Below are 25773 nucleotides of genomic sequence, written 5' to 3' on the forward strand. Positions count from 1 at the left end.
CTCAGACCTTTTGAACATTATGGTTGTTTTCATCAAGGTCCAGGTAACTTTCTGAATTCATCCAAATACATGAATTGATCCTTGCAATGTCATAACTACTGTAGGTAGAATGCTACTACAACAGATTTTTGAACTCCTGATACAGTTTTTTAACTCTCACAATGTCTTTGAGTCATTGCTGTGCCTTCTGGTTCTTTTTGATGTGATTCTAAAAATCCTTTTTAAATGTCCCGGATGTCAGGCTTTTCAACTCAAACCAAATTTTGATTGATTGACCATCTTAATTTGTGGTAGTGATATTCCTAAGTTTTAAAAACAGATAACATTAACTTTGCTTTTATAGGAAGTAAACAAAGAGAACCCTAATTTGAATGTGAAAGCCACTAAAACAGAGAGACAGAGATAGTTAAATAGTACTTTCTGCGTCTCAAGGGGAAATTTTAGCTTTTAAAAAAGCTCAAGAATTTTAGAAATTTGGAGAGTTATAATTGACCTGAAGGACATGGTAGCATTCAAAATGCATAGCACCCGTACAAAGCTGTGACATTTGGAAACTTTTCTGCTTTTTGTAACATCAGGGTGTTAACTGAATGCAGTGGAAAACCCATTATAGTCGACTGTGGGTGAAAATTGACCCAAAAGATATGGCAAGATAAAAATGTTTTAGAATCTTTACAAATTATGGGATGTTTAAACTTCTTTTTTTACTGTTTATTAATTTGGGGAAATGTAGGAAAATTCACAAATTTTCATCCTCAACAAATGAAACTGAAGATACTTTAACTGATTTCAAACACAAAAACAGGTCAAATTCGACGAGAAGACGTTGCAAGGGTCAAATGATACTTTTTACATTTTTTTTTTTTACTAATAACCAATACTTAAAGACTCTTCATAGTGTCAAATTCCACGCATTGTTAGGACAAATAATGCATGCAACAGAAAGAAACAAGTGAACAAGAATTGGCTTATTTGAAAAAGTAGGTAACCTACAAAGGGAGTTAGCTTAGGCAATAAGGTAAAAGGAGAGGGTACTAAACTAAATAACCAGGACAAGACCCCTGAACCCACACCAAGTGGTCACAGGTGTATGCCATGACTGTCCATGCCTCAAAGATTATGTAAATAAAGACTTAGACTTAAGCCACTATCACACTTCATAAGTTTTCCAGCAATTTTTAATCAAAGTTAAGTTATCCAGATCTTTCAGGACGTAAAGCAGAAAAAAAAGGATGGAGGCTTCCGCATCACAGCAACTAGCAAAGAATGAACAAATTTGAGCAGCTTTATTAAAGTGAGAGTGAAAAGCTCAGCTCAGGCTAAATACCCAAATAAAATACAGCCATGTACTAAATTTAACCCCGGGAATGACACACAAAGCAGCAGGATAATCAGCATTATAACTTTCTCATCTGTTGTGAAAAGAAAAATAAATCAGCAGGATATCCTTGACTGAATGTGCATGTGTATTTTTCACCTTCACTCTTAAGTACATTCGGGAACATTTTCTGATTTTATGTCAACCCAATTACCTATCTCTGTTATGATGAACGATAGGCAGAGGTGGGCGTCCCAGCCGAGAAGGAGGATGGTTCTTTAACCGGATGGGAGGCCAGCCCTATGCCACTCCAAGAAATGGGGCAAAGAAAACTCTTCCCAGAAAAGAGGCAGAGAACATTAATGCCAGGAGGAATACCCGGGCGGCCCGGTTGGGTTAGATCCAGGAACAGTACCCAGCTGGGAGGCCCATATACTGGAAGGACTGGGGAGAATAATGGATTCGGTACATTGCCTCCCCCAGAACGTTAGATGGCAGCTTCCTCAAATTGCAGTGGTGCCCCGGGTTTCCACAGGTAGTATGGGACTTGGAGTTCTTTGTCTCAGCCCTGTTGGGTACCATGGGTGCTGCTAGGGGCTGCTGTGAAAATAGAAGAGCCATATGGCATGGGGTTTCCTCCTAACCCAGAAGTGCTTGCACACCATGTGGGCAGAAGAGCAGAAGCACTTCCAGGTTAGCTAATATAAAAGGACTTGCCGTCCTCTTTCAGGAGTCAGAGTTGGGAGAGAGTGGACAAAGATTGCCTGGGTGACGTTGAGGAGTAGATGAGAGAGAGAGGAGAAGCTGAAGAGAATTATGGTGATTATGCTTTTTTACCTATGTGGAAGGTATTTGTACCAATAAATCAGCTTTATTTGAAAGGGACTGGTGTCTGTGAAGTTGTGGCTCTCTGGTGCCCCCTAGTGGTGTATACTGCACATAAATGAGAATACAACTTCAAGATGTCAGTTCTGTTTAGTAACCTTATTCTGTACGATTACGTAGATCAGACTTCAGTAGGAAGAATAATTTGGGCAGTCCTGGCAAAGCAGTCAATTGAAAACGATTTCCAAAGAGTTCTTCACTGTTACACACAGTAGTTCAAGTGTCATGGTTTGGAGCTCCTGCTTTGCCCAAAGAACCTGGACAGACTGCAGTCTTTGACAGAACTAAGAATTCAGAGGCAAGCTAAAATATTTAGGCTATCTGTCTGTGAGTTGACACTAAGCCAAAAAGCATCCCTCCAAAATTAAATGACTCAACATTTCCTTTAATCTGCCAAATAATAGAGTAACGAGGACATTTTTGTGTTAAAATTGTCTAGATCTCAACCCAGGAAGAATGTTTGTAATAAATTGTTAGTGAATCTGTTTCTATTAAATAAAAAAGGAGCAAACATTTGCATAATTGTTAAAAAAAAAACAAAAAACTTTTATTATAAAACTTTTAGCAATTCCCCTTTAATCACTTATAAAGTATTCTATTTGAGAGGTGGGGGGTAGTGAGTGAAGCAACAACACCCTTGTTTTTGGTCAAAATCTGATTGACAACACAGTCTGTGCAGGTATATTGTCAGGGTGCAAAAAAACAACCCTTGAAATATAACCATGGTGACTGCAAGAAAACAAAATCAACTAATTTCACTTGTGTGATTGTACACTAAACGCCAGAAATACGCACAAAATCAACCCAGCACAATGCCACTCGGCAGACTGATTTAACCTGAAAGGTGTTCATAATGATATCACTGTAATGTTACTTAGACAAAGACAACAGCAAAGCCAAATCACTCCATTGTACATACTCCTTTTACTTCTGTGTATACTTAAAGTGCTTTGAAAAAGAATTTAGTCCACAGTCATATATAAATGACTAGCAGAATACCTGCGCTTCGTAGCGGCGAAGTACTGCTTTAAATATGATATGATATGGCTGTGCAATATGTAATACATAGAATGGAAAAGGCAGTCGCCATCTCCGGGTATGGAAACCACTCGGTAAGTGACAGTTCTTTGATCGATGGTGATCACCTCAATAGACATGTTAATGGGGGTACAGTTGGAACGATAAACGAAATGGGTACCTGAACAATGTAAACTAAGTCTAAAATACCTACACAATAACTATAATCGTAATAAATGAACAATAAAACAGCGGAGAAGCCGTGGATTAAATAAAAAGGCTGCAGTTATCAGCAGGGAGACGTGAATACCATGGCGAAGCAAGGAAGGGAATGAAGAGACCGGAGTGACGGATGGCCTTATATAGGCAGGCAGCCAACTACGTGGGAGGCGTGGGGATGGGGGACCCAACGCCGCCTCACATGGCGACTGAGCTGCAGGCTATGGACGTATATATGTATGTAAGCAGGATTCAGTTAGTGTTGGGAACCTGCGTACCAAATTTCTTTAAGATGGGCCCATAACTAACAAAGACTGTTAGAAAGTTCAATATGGCGGCCGACAGTGGCGTCATACCATCAAAATAAGTACGTACATCGGTTTTGGTTAGCGCAGGGAAGCCGCCTATCAAATTTCGTGAAGATGGGGCCATAAATAAGAAAGTTTAACATGGCGGACATTGTCAACCGTTATGACCGTTACACATAGAATTTCGAAACGAAACCTACTTAACTTTTGTAAGTAAGCAATAAGGAATGAGCCTGCCAAATTTCAGCCTTCTACCTACACAGGAAGTTGGAGAATTAGTGATGAGTGAGTCAGTGAGGGCTTTGCCTTTTATTAGTATAGATTGTTACTACCTGGGATTTTGATCAGATTTTGGCTGGGACTTTTTATTTGTAAATCAAGCTGTTTTTTCATGGTTCTGCTCAAAAAGGAAAATTATAAAATATTAAAAAAGTAAATTGGAAATACTGAAACGTCCAAAATTTATAGGTATTCATGCACCCCTTGGTTGTGGTACTTGGCCGAACCATCTCTCGCAACTATTATAGCAAGAAGTCCTTGAGTGTAAGTCTATTAATTTTGTGTAACATGGTGGAGCAAGGATGTGCCCATTCCTCCTTGTAAAATTGCTTACGCTGTGCCAGTTTATTGGAGAGTAGGGGTGAGCGGCAATTTTTAGGCCTTGCCACAGATGTTCCCTGGGATTATGGTCAGGACTTCGCCAGTCTAGGACATCTATTTTCTTCATTTTAAGACCATCCATTGTTGCTGTTACAGTGTTTTTTGGGTCACTGTCCATCATAAGCATTTTGGCAAAGGAGAGCAAATGTTCATTTAGAATTTGTCAGCATTGACCTGCATTCATCACACTGGATTGCTAACCCCTGCTACTGAAAAGCATCTCCACAGCATGATGCTAATACCACCCCATTTTACAGTGGTGTTGATGTCACTTGACTGGTAATGTAGTGTTAAATTTACATTACATATACTGTACCACTTAAGGTGCTTAACCCAAAACTTTATACTTTAGTCTTGTCAGATCACAAGACTTTCTGCCACATCTTTGCAAATTCTTTACAGGCAAGGGCTTTTTTTATTTTTCAGTCAGGACTTATTCCTTGCCTCTCCCAATGCCCTGGAGAGTGTTAAGCTGTAAGCATCTTTTCCAATCAAAATCAGTCAGAATGACAATGGGTATCACAGTAGACCCTCAAACAAGTTATATTCTTATTAAGCACCCAAGTTTAGAGAGGTGACTTAACCTAGGCAGTATGGCTGTAGTTTTGTATTTTCCTCTTCCATATGATGGACTGCACTCTGAGGTACAGTGCATCTGGAAAGTATTCACAGCGCATCACTTTTTCCACATTTTGTTATGTTATAGCCTTATTCCAAAATGGATTAAATTCATTTTTTTCCTCAGAATTCTACACACAACACCCCATAATGACAACGTGAAAAAAGTTTACTTGAGGTTTTTGCAAATTTATTAAAAATTAAAAAATTGAGAAAGAAAAAAATTGCTTTCTCAATTGCAGCAAAATTGAGCTCAGGTGCATCCTGTTTCCCCTGATCATCCTTGAGATGTTTCTGCAGCTTAATTGGAGTCCACCTGTGGTAAATTCAGTTGATTGGACATGATTTGGAAAGACACACACCTGTCTATATAAGGTCCCACAGTTGACAGTTCATGTCAGAGCACAAACCAAGCATGAAGTCAAAGGAATTGTCTGTAGACCTCCGAGACAGGATTGTCTCGAGGTACAAATCTGGGGAAGGTTACAGAAAAATTTCTGCCGCTTTGAAGGTGCCAATGAGCACAGTGGCCTCCATCATCCGTAAGTGGAAGAAGTTCGAAACCACCAGGACTCCTCCTAGAGCTGGCCAGCCATCTAAACTGAGCGATCTGGGGAGAAGGGCCTTAGTCAGGGCGGTGACCAAGAACCCGATGATCACTCTGTCAGAGCACCAGAGGTCCTCTGTGGAGAGAGGAGAACCTTCCAGAAGGACAACCATCTCTGCAGCAATCCACCAATCAGGCCTGTATGGTAGAGTGGCCAGACGGAAGCCACTCCTTAATTAAAGGCACATGGCCCGCCTGGAGTTTGCCAAAAGGCACCTGAAGGACTCTCAGACCATGAGAAAGAAAATTCTCTGGTCTGATGAGACAAAGATTGAACTCTTTGGTGTGAATGCCAGGCGTCACGTTTGGAGGAAACCTAGCACCGCTCATCACCAGGCCAATACCATCTCTACAGTGAAGCATGGTGGTGGCAGCATCATGCTGTGGGGATGTTTTTCAAGGCAGGAACTGGGAGACTAGTCAGGATAAAGGGAAAGATGACTGCAGCAGTGTACAGAGACATCCTGGATGAAAACCTGCTCCGGAGCGCTCTTGACCTCAGACTGGGACGACGGTTCATCTTTCAGCAGGACAACGACCCTAAGCACACAGCCAAGATATCAAAGGAGTGGCTTCAGGATTAACTCTGTGAATGTCCTTGAGTGGCCCAGCCAGAGCCCAGACTTGAATCCGATTGAACATCTCTGGAGAGATCTTAAAATGGCTGTGCACCGACGCTTCCCATCCAACCTGATGGAGCTTGAGAGGTGCTGCAAAGAGGAATGGGCGAAACTGGCCAAGGATAGGTGTGCCAAGCTTGTGGCATCATAATCAAAAAGACTTGAGGCTGTAATTGCTGCCAAAGGTGCATCGACAAAGTATTGAGCAAAGACTGTGAATACTTATGTGATTTCTCAATTTTTTTTATTTTTAATAAATTTGCAAAAACCTCAAACATTTTTCACGTTGTCATTATGGGGTGTTGTGTGTAGAATTCTGAGGAAAAAAATTAATTTAATCCATTTTGGAATAAGGCTGTAACATAACAAAATGTGGAAAAAGTGATGCGCTGTGAATACTTTCCAGATGCACTGTATGTTCATCATCTTTAAGATGGTCTTGTACCCTTTCCCAGATCTGTGCTCTGTATAATTTCACCCCTCGCTTGTTTTGAATGTTCTTTTGTCTTCATTTTGGGTTGCTTTCTGGAAAATTTGTACCATACTTTTGGACCTAAGTGATAAAGGAGATGTTTATCCTCATAAATGAACTGAGAACTGGTGATCCACCTACCTCCTACACCAATGGAGACCACCAACAAACTGGATAAGTTTGTAACCTTTACAAAGTATTTGAATGTTTTTTAAATCTAACAATTCTGATTGTTAATTTTTTAGCAAATTATTGAAATATTTGTTTTGATTTGGCATGATGTATACACTGCAGTGGGTTGGCACCCTGCCTGGGATTGGTTCCTGCCTTGTGCCCTTTGTTGGCTGGGATTGACTCCAGCAGACCCCTGTGACCCTGTGTTCGGATTCAGCAGGTTGGAAAATGGATGGATGATATATACATTTTTAGTTTAATACATTGTAAGTTAAGAATCATAGAGAATAAAATAAAAAAAATGTGGACTGAATACTTCCCCAGTCACCATTTACAACATTTTTTGTTTAGGTGCAAAAACTTATTTCACTACAATAATGATTCCTGGATTTTGCAACTCTAGCAAAGACACTGCATTGTCTATGGAGGTTGAAGTGGGAGTAGACAATGAATGGTGTGCATTAATTAGGCTGGAAATCAAATCGAAATCCCTTGTTAGTACCAACAGCTATAATTAATTTTTTATCCTAATAATACAAGTGTAACAAATGGGACATGTCCCTCCACACCATTTGGCTTGCTTATTTACTAGCCTGATGTTTCACCCCCTTACTTTGGCATGGTATCCAGCTGAACAATGTGTGTTCCCCACATAATGCTTGGCTCAAGCAGGAACAAACAAAAAACAGTTTTGCCAGGCCTTCCTAATTTATTCTTCCTAGTGAAGCCTGATCCACATAATCATACAGAATAACGTTACTAAGCAGAACTGACATCTCAGGAGTTGTACTCTCATGTTACATACAGAGATCGATAATTGGGTTGACATAAAATCAGAAAATGTTCCCATGGCACACCTCAAGAATGTACTTAAAGAGTGAAGGTGAAAAATACTGCACATCCAGACAAGGACATCCTGCTGATTTATTTTTCTATTCACAACACATGAGAAAGTAATAATGTGATCCTGCTGCTTTCTGTCTCCATCCTGGCGAATACATGGCCGTGTCTCATCTAGGTAGTTTTGCCCAAACTGAGCTTTTCATTCTCACTTTAATAAAGCTGCTCAAATGTGTTCATTCATTGCTAGTTCCTGTGATGCCAATGCCTCCATGTTTTTACTGAATTATTTACTGATAGATCTGGATGACCTTAGACTTAGATCACTATCAAAATTCACAAGTTTTCTAGCAATTTTTAATCAAAGTCTTTATTTACCTAATCTAAGTCATGGACTTTTCATGTCATATACCTTTGACCATTCATGTAGGAGACATTGGCAGTGACTCGGTCACAATGCTCTGCCACTTCCCACAATACAAATAAGTTTGATTTTGTCTGAAATCAAAATACGAGAGTTGATGATCAGAGTTGTGCTCAGCCGGAAGTAGTTTTACAACATTTTGCCTTATTTGTTTGTCATACACAGCAAAAGCAGCAGTGGCTACCAGCTTATGGTTCTCCATGCTGTTTATTTAATTTCATGTGATGCACCTGTTCTCATTTTGGTGTGGTCCAGTGTTGAATGGCTACCAAAATGTGTCAACATTATGCTACTCTCATTCCACAACAGAAAACTTGACTCATGTAATCAGTCATTCCCAGCGATTCCTAGTCATGTAATCTGACATCCTTTAGGTAGTGAAATCCAGAAATTGCACTTGTTAAGAGCAGCATGCTCTCTGACTAGAAACCATGTAAAGTAACAACCGCCTTAGAAGTAGTCTAAAACAAATAGAGCACCCGAAATTGATCAAAAATTCATGCACCTGAACACAAACAGTGACTTATCTAAGCAGTGTTAATAGCACTACTGCCAAATGGTTAGTTTACAACAGTACTGCTGCATTTCTTTTTTGTTTTATGTCAAAGTGGTGCATCACTTTAATTACCAAAAAAAATCCACAAGTTAAAATCAAGTATTAAAAGTCACAGATTATTTTTGAGATTATACATGTACTCTGATGGGTCTTGAATGTATAAAATACTGTATCTTCCTGTGTACCTGTGTACCATATGTTAATTTCTGGCGATCAGACTTGCGTTGAAGTAGAAATGCTGTCTGAAGATCTCCCAAGAATATATCTTCTATTAAAGCTGAAGACTGTGTATACTGACAGTGTATTTCAGGCAATTACAATCTTGCTAATAAAACATAAATCTGCAAAATCGTTGTTATAATATTTATTAATGCACATAAAAAGTACATACAATTAGAATAAATTCACATAAATAAGATGCTCTGTCACTAGAGCACTCCATTTGATTTGCGTTGCTCATAGAGCAATGTTCTATGTATTACTAATATAGCACATGGGTTATTCAGAAAGTGCAAAGTTCTTTGAGTGTAACTTTGTCTGCTGATCTGAAATACTTGCTTCTATCCGGTCACACAAAGCAAGATGAGTCTGTCAAAAACAAAAACATAAAACAGTGTCAGAAATTATTGTTTCTACTGAGATCCCCTTACTAGAAAAAAAAAATCTTGTTGTTGTATCTTTCATTGCAAAAATGTATCAGGTTTTGTATTGTTTTTAATATTTTGTGCTATAGTTTTTAATACTAGCGGTGGGTGTTGGGAGCATGTGCTGACAGAGAGCATTGCTGCACCCACTACATAATGAACCACTTCAGGATCCCAAATTAGGACCTGAGCACAGCCGTGCAATGTGGGACACCTCGGCACCACACTAAGTTCAGATGGCGTGGAACAGTGTGAAGTTTTTTTTTTTTTACAGTGGCTAGACTGCCAATCCTGCCACCAACCCCCAAGTTCTCCCTGCAAGTTGGGGGACCTCCTTGCAGGGCAGGAAGCAGGTTAACGTCATACCCAGGACGGACCAATTGCAGGTTAAGGGCCCAACAGAGTAGGTGCTTATAGAAATGTCAGTAACCCATTGTGCAAAGAAAACTGACGGTTCCATGACCCACAAGGTTTTAAAAAAATACATTTGGGATATTTATATAATGAGTATGTTCAAAAGTTTATAAAGTGATAATAAAAGTTGATTAAGGTGAACAGTGTATAAACCTGTATGGGGAAAAAAATAAAAAATGTGTTACTTTGAAAAAAGAGCCCAGTAAAACTCAACATAATATTTGATACTTACATACAGCATTTAATGAACGAGCTGATAACTACAACTGAATGATATGAAAAAGGCATCGCATTACCACATAAGCGTGGGAAGCAAAGTCTCTAATTCACTGAAAACCTTTACTAACCACAGTAATCACAGTGTCCACATTAAAAAACAGCTTACGTCTGTTCTTTAATCTGTGCTGTCACCATTTACAATAGTGTGCCTACCCAGTTAGATATAATAATTAAACTGCTTATACACAACAAAGGATACAGTCCTGAAAAATACCTATTGGCTTAGCCAATATTACTGGGGCTGGTGTGTTTAAGAACAACTATAGTAACAAGCCACATTAAACATTCAGATCTTCTCAGCATTTCAGTACATAGAAAACAGTTGTCTATGGTTAGTTTAAGAAACAACCAGATGCAGAGATGGTGATAGTTACAAGGAATTTGGCAGTACATAAAGGATTATGCAGTCTTGGAAAATGGTATGATATGGTATAATTAATTCAATTCCAGTAGAGGTAAACAAAACCTTAAGTATAAAATGTTTTTGCATAAATGCAAGTGCTAACACTTGAAAACATAACCAGTTCTCTATAGTAAAACAATGGACCAGTATACAAAAATTACCGGAGTGGAGACTTAGACTACATTCACATTACAAACCTCATTGTTCAATTCAGATTTTTTGCTCAGTGACTTTTGATGATTTTGATGGTTCACATTCGTTATTACAAGTGACCTGTGTCAAACTTCAATGTGAACACATCTGTTCTTCAAAGTGGCAAGCATGCACATATTGATACATTTATGCACAAGTCATCTGTGACACCAACAACAAAAAACATTTTTGTGAGATGGTCGTAAAACTGACAAAATGAACACACTACTAGCTGGTTTATGCAATGCATTTTGCTGGAGTACAGCAAACAGTTCATCGGCTGTAAGTGATTAAGTTGTGAAGGCAAAAAAACAAAAGCCAGATGAGTAGATTTTGTGGGCACTGATTCACCGAGAGATGTGTGGGTACAAGAAAAGAGCCAGCAATGGTGGGACCATGACTGTTGTTGCAGCTATAGCTCTTCCCCATTGTATTGCCACACTGCCGTGCTGACTGATAACGATAACGCTCTGCTCATACATATAGTCAAAAAAAAGACATGAATTCCTACCTGACCATTCGTATTCATACTTCATATCTGATCTAGGGCCACATATGAAGTGACTCAAATCTGTTTTGAAAAGATCAGATTTGTGTGTCCACATAGCCTTGAAAACATCAGATTTGTGTCACTTAAGGCAAAAAATCATATTTCAGTCACTTCAGCCTGATAATGTGAATGTAGCTCAAAACATAGGTTTGAAAAATGATGGATGAATAAGGTGAATAGCAAAATGACTTTCAACTTTAATACTATTAGACATGTATCAAGGACTGAAGTGGATCATTTTATCTGCACATCTAGGCTTTTTGTAATGGGCAGAATAAACAATTGTGGCATAAAACTGAAGCTGTGAAAGGTGTGCATCATGACATATGTTTATACATAACTCACCTGTATTGCCTTGACCAATCCCTTTTTCTTTATTCTACAATCACTAAAATTTTCGGGTAAACTCTAAATAAGAAAAAGAGAGAGTTTTTGGAGGATTTTCTTTTTTTTTTTTTAAATTGTCATCAGCAAACAAGAAATTAATAGGACACTGTAAAGCCTCACTTTCTAGTAACCATTTAACTGATCTGACTGAATATAAATGAATACAATAAATTCAACTTAAGGTCCCCTTAGAGATCAAGCCTAAGTGTGCTGCCATTATAAAAACATCAAACAGCTCTTGAAATGTAATTTTTTTAGCAACATTAGCCACGGAGCAAACTGATAGAAATAAGAAAAATGTGAAGTTGCATTTTGCAATTCTTTCAGGATATATTCATAATTTCTTATGTATTTATTTTTGTACTGTTCTAAGGAAAAAGAACAAACTGAAAATTACATCATGCTTTAAAACACAGTTTTTCCGCCTTCTACAAGTATCAACATTTTGTTTGGTTTACTAATGTACTGTAATTTGAAATAACAAAATATTAATATTTCCAAAAATACTATTACTACATTTATAAACTGGGGTGATGTTTATTTTAACACATACAGACTTTCAATATACTTTTTTAAAAAGTCAAAGTGAAAATAATCAAAAAACAGGATACCGGTTCAAATTTGGTAAACCAGTCTATAAAATTTAGTGACAAACATGTAAGATCAGAAAAGTCTGAGAAGGCAGAGTGCAAAACTGGTAATGGAATCCATCCATTTATTGATAAACTTGCTTACACAAGTTCTGGGGCCTCATGCTTAACGCCGTGCATAGATTTCACACTAAAACCTGGTGCAAGGACAAAACCAGAAATGTGCGTATGCACAAAAAAATCCAGATGCATAAATCTGTGCGATTGCCAACTTCCACGTTTTTCCGCTCCATAAATCCTGGTCAGTGTGAAAAGTAACGCACGTGCACGCGCCTGCTGCCCCACCCAAACTCCTCCCAGAATTACGCCTCTTTGATTATGCAAATCAATATAAATAGCCCTTAAGCTCAGCCTTCTGTGAAAAGACAATGGCAAACGCACGGGGGAAAATAGAAGAATTTCAGCAAATGCCAGTTGGAGGCAAGGAAAAACCTACATATGAAAGCTTATTAGGGTACAGTGAAAAGAAAAAAAAAAAAAATAGGGACACAATGAGAAAAAAGCTCGAAATGTCAACTTTAATCTTGAAATTTGCACTTTAATCACGTAGTTTATTTTGTCAATAAAATAGAACATCATAAACTTCATCTTTAAATAGTTTAATTTACTAGTTTCTCAAATACCATCGTAATTATAGTAGCACGTTAAATGCTTTGTTTTGTATGTGTTCTTCTATGTGGTCTGTGTGTGTGAATCACTACGTGTTTCTTAAACGGGCTTTCTCTTCCTCCGACTGGACACAGAATCCATTACATTCGTGATATTACAGCTCTCTGAATAATTAAAATACTGAGATGTATACTTGATATCATTTTCATGATGATAGGAGTTAAAGCATGTTATTAAACATGGGAACACGGTGGCGCAGGGATAGCGACGAGCTGGCGTCCTGTCCAGAGACTACCTCACACAAGATGCTTGCTGCGCCGTGCGCAACCTTCGATGAAATAATTTATTGTAGCAGTACAGTCTCTTTCAAACATACTAACTCCCAATTCCTGTCCTTCCTTTTCTTTCTCCAATCGCCACACAATCAGCTCTGTAATAGATGTTAAGCCATCTGTAAGCTTAGAATGCAGATTCTTCAAATCTTTTAAGGAACACTGAAATATCTTCGTAGTACATGTTTAATTATTCCATCCGTCTATCCATCCAGGGTCACACCAGTCCCAGCAAGAATACAGCGCGAGGCAGGAACAGTCCCTAAACCGCCAGCTCCTTCCTAGCGCTGCGACACCGTGTCCTCACATGTTTAATTATTAACAATATACATTTAAATGATGTTAACATTTTATCTGTATAAAGTAATAAACATGTTTTGCTGCATTTCATCTTAAAAATGATATCGTCATCATATGTAAATATGCGCAGGTTGTACAATATTATAACAGTATTGCAAGTTTACAGTGAGGTAATTGTACTAATAAGTACAAACAGTTCTACAAGGTGCACCTGATGGACTGATTCAGTGCGTTTATAGTTCTTGGGTTGAAACTGTTTTTGAACCGCGAAGTCAGTACAGGAAAGGCTCTGAAGCATTTTCCATATGAGAGCAATTCAAATAGGCAGCATGTTCTTGATGCTGTATACCGATAATTCTCTTTGCGATCAGATTGCACACTCATATACAGTGGGATAAATAGTCCGAGTGGTGCATTGAGAGGAACAATGCTAAAGCAGCTATGGTATTTGGAATAGTTTGGCCATTCTGTGGACCATTATATTGTTACAGGTTAATTTCAATCAGATGCCTTAAACTAATAAACAATGTGTGGTTAATTTCAGTGTATTTGATAAAGCCGCGTCAGGGATGTGGATCTAAAAAAGAAAGGGAAACCACACTGGAACAAAAGCACTGCATTGACGCTGGGTGCCGCCAGTTTGCAAAACCGAGCAGAGAACTTGCGTATGCCAAGCATTTAGCTAGTATGAAAATGTGTGTGGCTTTATGCTAAGTTTAGATTTTATACATCGCAATTTGAGCATGGAAATGGGAGTACGCAACATTTTTGTGCGTACGCACCGTTTATACATGCGGCCCCTGGACTGCAGAATGAAACTTAAGTGAATATACAAATGCCAAAATAAACTCACGCATAAATATAATTGGTGATATGACTGCAACATGGTAACGTTACTCATTATACCACCTGCAATCTGTGCATCATCATCTCAGGTCACCCAGCTTTTCAAAGTAAGCCGATTTCAACCCAAGTTAATCTATTTAAGTTGGTATTTCACAAGATCCGGTGTTATACTTCTAAATGAAAAACGTATACTACAACCTGCTACTGTGATATCATCTAATGACTGCTAAAAATTATACTACTCTAGGCATTATTCTATCTATTCTAATGTTTTTTATAAGTTTAGTTAAAAGCTAATGATATAAAAGTTGATAACATTTTGGCAGTCATACAGTACTGTGCAGCTTGATATGCTGTCTCACATAATACAACAGCACTTTAACATAAGTGACAGAAATGTCTTCCATTTAGTGCTTAATTGTTTTCTGAAAAGCATCAGTTGACATCAGGAATGGTCTTTGGAAATATGGATTTCAGCTGTGTTTCAGGTACTTGCATTATGTGATTTAAGGTTAAATTTTAGTGACAAGAAATAAAAATACCTTTTAAAAAAAAATTTCCCCATAATTTCAAATTTTAGAGTTGTTATTTTCATCTCCACCATGATCGAATGAATATTACATTATTATTGGGCAGTTATATTTTTAGAAATATTTAAAAGTATATGTAATTAATAGTATAGTTTTATTATTTCATATTTATTTTGCTGTAGTAAAATACACTGAATAGTTTATGAGACATTTCATGTGAATAACATGGGATTAAAAATAATATACTTATTGAAGAACTTTTTTAATGATTCACTGAAAGCACTGTACATCAGAAAGAAAAGCATGAAAATCTTGAGAATTAAAATCACACCCTAAAGTATAAAGAACAAAATTTCCATATTCTTCTAAACCTAAATTAATCCACAAATGTGCTGCTCACAACTATAAGCAGAAAAAATTGAATGATTTGCTTAATTTGTTAAGGTAGAAATTGAATCTCTAAAAATACATACAATAATAGACATACAAAAAGCAACTTTTAGCTCACCCACCATGGAATCCAATTGTTCAAGCAGCTTCATGAACTGCTCAGCAGTTCCCTTCACTCTGTGGTCAAGTTTACCTAAAGCTTCTGCCTGAAGGTCTTTTGCCAAGAAACCCTATAGCACAACAGCAAGACAAAGTAAAAATGAATATATTACAAATGTTTTTCTTACTATCCAAATGTGCATACAGGATTTAAATTATTGAATTGTACAGTGTATTCTTGAGGCACCAAGTCAGACATAAGTAAATCAAAATGTCTAAACTACCAGCTGGCAAAAAACAAGCAAGTTCTGTATAATAAGGATGTGGAATTATAAAATTAAAGTATTAAAGTATGGATAAAAACTTCAATAGTACATTCTAAACAACCACAAAAGGATATCAAGTTATTTTTCTGTAGAGAAAAGCCAAGCAAAATGACACCTTTTATTGGCTAACTAGAAAGATTACAATATGCAAGCTTTCGAGGCAACTCAGGCCCCTTCTTCAGGCAAGAAGAAGGGGCCCGAGTTGCCTTGAAAGCTTGCATATTGTAATCTTTCTAGTTAGCCAATAAAAGGTGTCATTTTGCTTGGCTTTTCTCTACATTCATAATGGCTAACACGGTACAACACCCTAGTACTAAAGTTATTTTTCTAAATTTCCATATTAGACTGATAACAGTGGCAACCATGCCATTTTCTATAATGGTGTATAAAGTCAGCCTTAGCTTGTGATGGGTTTCATTCCCTTTTTATTCTTAGTATTACTTAAATATTTAAAGGGAAGACTGAGAAGATCTCATTTGCCATACTTACAGAACATAAACTGTGACATTAAAAATTTTTGAAAATTGCATTATAGAGACTCACTGACAAAAGCTTCCATTAGCTAGAAATTGGCCCACAATCTCCAGAAATCATGAGATAGTTTATGTCATATCACTCTAAATTTGAATTCACCCTTTCAGTTTTACCTTGATACAACTACAGTGGAACCTCGGGTCACGAACGTCTCGGAACATGTACAAATCGGTTTACGACCAAAAAGTTCGCCAAACTTTTGCATCTGTTCACGACCACACACTCGGGTGACAAAGAAGCCAGTTTCCCTTCTGGTTCGTACGCGCTGATGATTTCCGCACGTGTTCAGTCTCTCACTGTGCGTTCGCTGTGAATTCTTTGTGCTCTATTTCGTTTCCCTTCCAGTCTCTCCCTGTATAGTACATTGTTCTCCATCAGACGTGCATCGTGCAGAGGGACTTTGTGGTATAGCGGGTCCACAGCTCACGTCAAGAGGCCAGTTTTAAATAAATAATCCCTGCGCTTGCAGCTTACCGTGGGGGCGTGGTGGTTGAGTGGCTGAAGCAGTTCCAGGGGAATTCATGGTGTGGGCATTTCTCACCTAAGTGCACAGGTGGGAAATTGTCCACATCCGTAATTGGTCCCAGGGCTGCTGATTGCTACAGCTGCCACGTCCTCTTCATAAATAGAAGCGTGAGGCGGCTAAAGGGAGGAAAAAGAAAGACGGAGGTTGCGGAGTGAGGAAGTAAGCAGGAAGACATGTGGAAAGAACCGGTGTGAGCAAGCGAGCGCATGCTCACAGGCAGGCAGCTGGACAGTGAGCCCAAGCAGGGGAGTTTGGATGACACTCGGTGGGGCAGAAGGAAGTGGTCGCTCCAGCTGAGCGATCAAGGAGCTGGAGTGACCAGAAGAAGGATGGCTGGCTGCGTAAGGCCAAGAAGGCAGCGGGAGTCATGAAGCTTGGGCGGTAAATACCCTGACGTGGGCGTCCTGGTCGCCAGGGAAGCCAAGTCTCGGTCTGGAGAGTGCGTGACCGAAGCCAGGGATCGGGAGGCCTCCAGACCAGAAGGAAGAAGGAACGACAGCTGCAGGTAGAGTGGCTCCCCTGTTGCAAAGCCTGGATAGGGAGAAGCAGGGGGGTCACCAGTTAAAGAATGCACCGCGCTTGTTTTTAAAGAGACTGCTTCCAGCATTGTTTTAACCTCATTGTATTTAATAAAGACTTTTTTCTATTGGATTTTAACCACCACTTCACTTCTGTTTTTATTGGATTATTTATTGAAGGATTCTGAAAGCACTGCACTTTATTTAATTTGGACTTTGTTTTTGATTGTTGTTTTGTTGATTTTCATTAAAGCACTTTATTCTTTTTGCACCAGCCCCTTGCTCCACTGTAGTGCCTCACTGTCGTGATCATCGGTAACATTACCAACGGTGACGGGTTTAAGGGCTCCCAGAAGCGAGATGGGGCATGCAGCGAACCCGCATCGTCACAGACTTTACCTCAAAACTGTAATCTCCTCTCCAACCAGTTCCTCCTCACTTCCTTCATACCAGAACTTGACTCATGCAAGGTTAGTTGTCTTGGTTGTTTATGGTTAGTTTTTGTATAAATTAAGGATTTTTTAAATGTTCATTTTTTTTCCCTGTGCTTAAAACTCATTAAAAAAAAGTGTTTACAGTGAGCGGTTCGTAAGACTGTAGCGTGAACTCTTGCAATGTTAGTTTTCTCTGTTCAAAGTTTTTTCAGTGTTATTCAATGTTTTTACATTTAGTTTACTATTACACTGTGCATTCTATGGTATAATGAACTATTTTTGTGCTTAAAAATCTTTAAAAAAAAATATTTACATACAGTTCATATGGTCTGGAACGGATTAATTGTATTTACATACAATCCTGTGGGGGAAATTACTTTGGGTCATGACTAAATCAGGTTGCGACCAAAGTTTTGGAATGAATTATGGTCGTGACCCCGAGGTTCCACTGTATTAGTAAATTCAGCAGCCAGTTTGATAAATACGTGCCATGTTTAGTTTTAACCTACAAGTTTCCTAATTAAATCAATGCACTAAATGTATATGTAAATCCACATTTTATGCTGAAACTCATCTTCTGCTTCTTTAATAAATAAACTTCATCAAAGCAGCTTGGTTGTCATCCAAACCAAGCAGAAGACTCAAAGCTCCATACTTACATTCTTTAACCCAGTGAGTTCTCCATCCACCTTCTCTAATTTCTTCAAAATCTGCTCCACAGACTTCTCCAGCTCTTTCAGTTTCTTCAGTCCTGCTTCTTCCTCTGGGCTGTTCTGTTACAAATTAAATTCAAAATCCCCAAATTGATGTCAGTAATAATAAACATTATTGAAATTCCACATTTGCAACATTAATGACCATATGCTGAAGTAAGAGCATTTGTACTATGCATTTTAATTCACTTCACATGTGCAGTTAAACAATAACATTCCTATCATATTATGTAACACTTTAAAAGGACTATTTTTTGTGTATCACTAACTGCATTCATTCGGTCAACAAAAAAAAATTAGACATGCTGTGTGGCATTGTCAAGAGAGTGAGCACAGTGAGATCAGAGTTATATATCCGGTGGCAGTACTCTTAATATTTCTCATTATTCTCATTATTATGTAAATTACTAACAAAAAGAGGTAGAAAATAATTTTACGGGTGAACTGTTTTTTTGAAGCAACTTATTTGGTATGTTCCACAAGTATTGACATTTCATGCATGTAAACACACTCACCTCGATGCACAGCTTGGACTCTGGAACCAATCTCCTTGAGATGGGTTGGACTCTCTACCACTCTGGAGTTGCCCCCGGTGAGAGGCGCCGAGCGGGTGTGGGTATACTTATTGCCCCCCGACTTGGAGCCTGTTCATTGGGGTTTACCCCGGTAGACGAGAGGGTAGCCTCCCTCCGCCTTTGGGTGGGGGGACGGGTCCTAACCGTTGTTTGTGCGTATGCACCGAACAGCAGTTCGGAGTACCCACCCTTTTTGGAGTCCCTGGAGGGGGTGCTAGAGGGCATACCCTCTGGGGACTCCCTCGTTCTGCTGGGAGACTTCAATGCTCATGTGGGCAATGACAGTGAGACCTCGAAGGGCGTGATTGGGAGGAATGGTCCCCCGATCTGAACCCGAGCGGTGTTTTGTTATTGGACTTCTGTGCTCGTCACGGATTGTCCATAACGAACACCATGTTCAAGCATAGGGGTGTTCATATGTGCACTTGGCACCAGGACACCCTAGGCCTCAGTTCGATGATCGACTTTGTGGTCCTGTCATCAGACTTGCGGCCACATGTCTTGGACACTCGTGTGAAGAGAGGGGCGGAGCTGTCAACTGATCACCACCTGGTGGTGAGTTGGCTTCGATGGTGGGGGAGGATGCCGGTCAGGCCTGGTAGGCCCAAACGTGTTGTGAGGGTCTGCTGGGAACATCTGGCAGAGCCACCTGTCAGAAGTAGCTTCAACTCCCACCTCCGGCAGAACTTCGACCACATCCCGAGGAAGGTGGGGGACATTGAGTCCGAATGGGCCATGTTCCGTGCCTCTATTGTTGAGGCGGATGACCGGAGCTGTAGCCGTAAGGTGGTCGGTGCCTGTCGTGGCGGCAATCCCAGAACCCGTTGGTGGACACCGGTGGTGAGGGATGCCGTCAAGCTGAAGAAGGAGTCCTACAGGACCCTTTTGTCCTGTGGGACTCTGGAGGCAGCTGATAGGTACCGGCTGGCCAAGCGGAATGCGGCTTTGGTGGTTGCTGAGGCAAAAACTCGGGCGTGGGAGGAGTTTGGGGAGGCCATGGAGAACGACTTTCGGACGGCTTCGAGGAGATTCTGGTCCACCGTCCGGCGTCTCAGGAGGGGGAAGCAGTGCAGTGTCAACACTGTATATGGTGGTGATGGTGCGCTGCTGACCTCGACTCGGGACATTGTGGGTCGGTGGGGGGAGTACTTCAAAGACCTCCTCAATCCCACTAACATGCCTTCCAATGTGGAAGCAGAGCCTGGGGACTCAGAGGTGGGCTCCCCCATCTCTGGGACTGAGGTCACCGAGGTGGTCAAAAAACTCATTGGTGGCAGGGCCCCAGGGGTGGATGAGATACGCCCGGAGTTCCTCAAGGCTCTGGATGTTGTAGGGCTGTCTTGGTTTACACGCCTCTGCAACATCGCATGGACATCAGGGACAGTGCCTCTGGATTGGCAGACCGGGGTGGTGGTCCCCCTCTTTAAGAAAGGGGACCGGAGGGTGTGTTCCAACTACAGAGGGATCACACTCCTCAGCCTCCCTGGAAAAGTCTATTCGGGGGTCCTGGACAGGCGGGTCCGTCGGATAGTCGAGCCTCGAATTCAGGAGGAACAGTGTGGTTTTCGTCCTGGTCGCGGAACAGTGGACCAGCTCTACACCCTTAGCAGGGTCCTAGAGGGTGCATGGGAGTTTGCCCAACCAGTCTACATGTGTTTTGTGGACTTGGAAAAGGCATTCGACCATGTCCCTCGGGGAATCCTGTGGAGGGTACTCCGAGAGTATAGGGTACCGGACCCCCTGATAAGGGCTGTTCGGTCCCTGTACGATCGGTGCCAGAGCTTGGTCCGCATTGCCGGCAGTAAGTCGAACCCGTTTCCAGTGAGAGTTGGACTCCGCCAGGGCTGCCCTTTGTCACCGATTCTGTTCATAACTTTTATGGACAGAATTTCTAGGCGCAGCCAGGGTGTTGAGGGGGTCCGGTTTGGTGGACTCAGGATTGGGTCGCTGCTTTTTGCAGATGATGTTGTCCTGTTTGCTTCAACAGGCTGTGATCTTCAGCTCTCTCTAGATCAGTTCGCAGCCGAGTGTGAAGCGGCTGGGATGGGAATCAGCACCTCCAAATCCAAGACCATGGTCCTCAGCTGGAAAAGGGTGGAGTGCCCTCTCAGGGTTGGTAGCGAGATCCTGCCCCAAGTGGAGGAGTTCAAGTATCTCGGGGTCTTGTTCACGAGTGAGGGAAGAATGGTGCGTGAGATCGAAAGGCGGATCGGTGCAGCATCCGCAGTAATGCGGGCTCTGCATCGGTCTGTCGTGGTGAAAAAGGAGCTGAGCCACAAGGCGAAGCTCTCAATTTACCAGTCGATCTATGTTCCTACCCTCACCTATGGTCATGAGCTATGGGTAGTGACCGAAAGAACAAGATCACGAATACAAGCGGCTGAAATGAGTTTCCTCTGCAGGGTGTCTGGGCTTTCCCTTAAAGATAGGGTGAGAAGCTCAGTTATCCGGGAGGGGCTCAGAGTAGAGCCGCTGCTCCTCCGCATCGAGAGTTGTCAGATGAGGTGGCTCGGGCATCTGATCAGGATGCCTCCTGGACGCCTCCCTGGTGAGGTGTTCTGAGCACGTCTAACCGGGAGGAGGCCCCGGGGAAGACCCAGGATACACTGGAGGGACTATGTCTCTTGGCTGGCCTGAGAACGCCTTGGAATTCTTCCGGAAGAGCTAGAAGAATTGGCCAGGGAGATTGAAGTCTGGGCATCTCTGCTCAAGCTGCTGCCCCCAACCTTGGATAAGAGGAAGAGGCTGGATGGATGGATGGATGGAAACACACTTAATTACACATCGGGCTAATGAAAACAACTCCCTTTTAACTATTGTATATTACAGTGTTTTAATAGAAACAGTGTATTTCTACATGTTCCAACCCTAGAATATGTTCCTTTTTTATGCACTGCAAGATATGTAATGTAGTTGTCATTATTAAAGGACCTTCTGGACAGTTCTGTACCAATCCAATGGACACTGCAGTTTGAAATTTATCAAAATATTAAATGTTGTGTTTTGTACTTTAAAGCAGTTAAATAATTAGAAAACAAAGCGTACCCTTTTCCCAATCAGCATTACTTTACATCCTTGTTTTACTCCAAGACTTGATAAGGATTGTTCCATTTCCCTTAGTGATTTTCCTAAAGATAAAAAACAAATGAGATGTAAATGGCAAAATCTTTTTATAAAATTAAAGAGAATATTTCACTTCTAATTTCAAATGGAAACCAATGGATGTTCAAAACAATAAAAGACTACTCATAACACCATATTCAACACCTCTTAATCAACATATTAATTTAATAATTCAAAAAATTGCATAAACAGCAAACCTAACAATACTTTCTAATCAATCACGTGTCTCATACAAAAAAGGTAACTTTATGGGATGCTTTTAATTATCTTTTCTTTTTCTTGCTTGTGTGCCTTGCATACAGATAAACAAGGAAAATAAACACAGCTTTTTTACAATGTTTAAATAAATTTAAATAAAGCATTAAACATTATTACCAGTCTTATTACACTTTCAGTTTATTTGGCCTTGTCTAATAAATAGGGAGGTTACTCAATACATTGACTTCTCATTCAAAATACCTACATGTTTCAGTCATACATACCCCTAAAAAGATCTGTCAGCCCTCCAAACAAGTATAATGTCTTTTATTAAATTCAGTATTTGGAGTAATCACACAAATAATGAGACCAAAATGTGCTGATACAAGGAGTAATGAGTAATTATTGTGCCTATGGTACTGATTATAAGATGTAAACACTTGCTTCAACTATATCTAGTTATTATGCTTGTACAGTATTATTGAGTTCTTACTCTTTCTAATTAAACCCTCATATGTGCCATTCTGTGTGAGGAATTCTTTTTGTGTTAAAAACACAAAGGAAGCACAAAGAAAACAACTATCAACCTGATGCAATGAAAGATAAAAAAGCTCTATAAATGTTTGGTCAGGAATGGAAGTAAGAACCTCATTACTTAGGCCCTAAGGTTGCTCCAGATACCAGATGGAGATAGACTTGTTTCAGTAATCACTGGAGGCATATACTGAAGTGTCAACAACATACTTGTACAAAAGAATATTTCTCCTTTTCATTTTGACTTTCTGACAAATCTTAATCATAGCGAAAATCAATGAGAAAAGTTTAGGTCTACACCAAACCTGGAATGGCACGGCTTACTAGAGGTGGGGAACAATTAATACAAAAGAGTAATATTTTTTCATTGCATTGCTGTGGGGGGATTTGAAATGGGCTGTGCCTGCAGGACACTCCTCAGGGATTGCACAAAAGAAGGAATTCTTCATGGAGGAAGGAGAAAAACTTCATCCCAGTCTAAGTCATACACTGGTGGACAGTTGCAGAAAATACCTACTTGAGGTAATTTCTGCCAAACTTCCAGCTGTTACTGCCAAGGGTGAACTTACTAATTTTTTTTTTTTTTTTTTTTTACACAGGTGCATATCAGTTCATTTTTCAAATACACTATTGCAAAGTCAAATTTTATGTATAGTTCATGCTTAAATGAAAATCGAATCTTGAAATGTCCAAATAAGTTAAAAAAAAAATTTCATAGGTTGTACATACAGTACTTTTTCACATGAAAAGAAACTTACCTTTACAAATTAGCTTCTGTGATTGAAGAGGGACACCAGTGACCTGCATAATGGCGTCTGCCATATCCTTCAACAGAGGCTCCACTCCATCCTGCCCTCTGACTTCAATGTTATGTTTTGCAGTTCCTAAAAACACAATTTTTTATCTTTACTTTCATCATTTATTACTTTATTTAACAAGAATACGTCATTTTATATGGCTCCTTAAAACTAATGTCCCTGAAATATTATGTTTAATTCTCTGATTTTAAATAACTAAACATTTTTACAAATACGCCAGAATTTGGTATTTTTTCATTTAAATCACACTATTGATCTGCTCAATAACATTATAAACTCGTCCTCATTTTTACAAAATTTTGCCTACCAAATTCTACTGGAATAAAATTAGATTAGAAGTCTAAATTGTATTTTCTTTTCAAAGCAATGCGTTGTTTTCATAACAGTTAAGCTTGAATTATATTTTCTGAAGATTCCAATAACAACCTGTCCTGTTCTCCACTCAACTGCAGTTAACTGAATCAGTCAAACCCAGTGTCCCAGAACTGTAAGTTCGCAAGTGAGTGATAATTTGACTAAAAGCAAATCCTAATAATGAGGGTGCCAAAGAAAGCATACTATTATAAAGACTAATAATTTAAGAGTCATTCTCATTTGTGGTACTCCTTTAAAAGCTGGACACAAAACGCTTCACATTTGCAATTTCATATTGAGAAGTTGTAAACTAAGGGGTGTAGGAGATTAAAACAATATAATAAACTAAGTAAATATTTTCTAAAAAAAATGCACTTTCCATGCCCACATATTTCCATAGCTAAAAAGGAAGTTTAAACAAGTTTAACTCATTATTATTAAAAATTAGAAACAGATTAAAACATTCAAATGTCTTCAGCAAATATGGCTTTCTAGACAATGCCTAATTTGTTCTGATGGAAGGAACGCTAGCTGTAATAAAGAGACTGGGATTTCTACAACGTTGTAAAGTTGTCTCCCAACATTAGAGCCATACCATAAAACCAAATGATTCCATTAGAAGGCAGAATACAACAATAAAATTTAACAATTACGCACATGCATAATAGTCTGTGTATTTTCCTGTACAGTCAGGAAAACCGTCAACCCATAACAAAACTGATTTTCCTGTTAAACGTGCCAATGTACCAGTCTAGTTGAGAGCGGTCAAAAGCGCATGACAGCGGCCGGCGCAGGAGTTACGGCAGTTCATCAGAACATACCCTGTTAGGAAATGGCATGTGCTTAACCTGTAAATAAGAACACACTGCACTCCCCCAATGCAAATCAGATACTGCAAAGAAAGCAGTTTAATGAAGCTTGTAACTGGGCATTTTAACTGCCCTTTTAGTAACAAAACCATTCAAAAATCTGTCATCTTTTCAAAATTACTACTTAGCAGAATCCCCTCTTATCTCAGAACCATACTGAAATGTTACATGTGTAACTTAAACTGCTATTTCTGAGTTATCGTCGTTATATTTATATTTATATACCCGAGTTACATTTTACTGCGCAAATTGTAACTCTGACAGCTTGACCTCAGTGCCTTCTATTACAGTACCAGGGAAACAATGTAGCCGTTTGTCTCCGGTAGTAATATGTGTACTGTGGGAAGCAGCACCCCACGACTTTGTGCTACAGAAAGCCTCACAATAAGATACACGTACACACATCTGAAAGATGCAATAAGTAAACAACTCTACCATGAGTGACGGTCAAGGTAACAGCAGCATCAGCCATCCTTTCTTACAACCTACCACCTCCGGCAGTGCCCCGCCCACTTCCTCCTTAAACAGGAAGTTCGCTCACATAGGACGCGTGCGCAAAAGGTGTCTGACGTATTTCTGAGGGATGTGCGACATGTATACAGAAATGTTCAGTGATTTTCAATCATTGACATTAAAACGGTAATAACAGTTGCCTACGGTGTCACGCTCGTATCAAAACGAAACCATTCTTCCTCCGTCTATAGCAATACTGAAACGTTAATGTGTCCCTGTACTCAGTTATGTTCCTGTTTCTTCCTTGTCGTTTGAGTAATATAGAAAATGGACTGACATATACGTCATAGTTTACGCAGCCAGGTTTTTAATGCTTTATATAGATAATAAAAGTTCACGTGCAGTAGTTAAGTATACTTTAATGAATGAAGTATGCAACTTTAATAACATCTGTA

The 25773-nt window shown here is 39.7% G+C and overlaps 1 protein-coding gene across 1 annotated transcript; it reads right to left on the reverse strand.

The window, feature by feature from the left end:
* Positions 1–9070: 9070 nt before the first annotated feature.
* Positions 9071–25398, reverse strand: bag1 (BCL2 associated athanogene 1). Its single transcript, XM_028803789.2, has 7 exons — positions 25301–25398; positions 23583–23708; positions 22015–22097; positions 18341–18454; positions 15367–15474; positions 11546–11608; positions 9071–9306 (listed from the first exon to the last, which is right to left on the reverse strand). Exons 1-7 carry the CDS (start codon positions 25335–25337, stop codon positions 9217–9219), a joined length of 621 nt encoding a protein of 206 aa, XP_028659622.1. The 5' UTR covers positions 25338–25398; the 3' UTR covers positions 9071–9216.
* Positions 25399–25773: the final 375 nt, after the last annotated feature.

The sequence above is a fragment of the Erpetoichthys calabaricus genome, chromosome 6 (genome assembly GCF_900747795.2).
Source record: "Erpetoichthys calabaricus chromosome 6, fErpCal1.3, whole genome shotgun sequence".
In the NCBI taxonomy this organism is placed as follows: domain Eukaryota; kingdom Metazoa; phylum Chordata; class Cladistia; order Polypteriformes; family Polypteridae; genus Erpetoichthys; species Erpetoichthys calabaricus.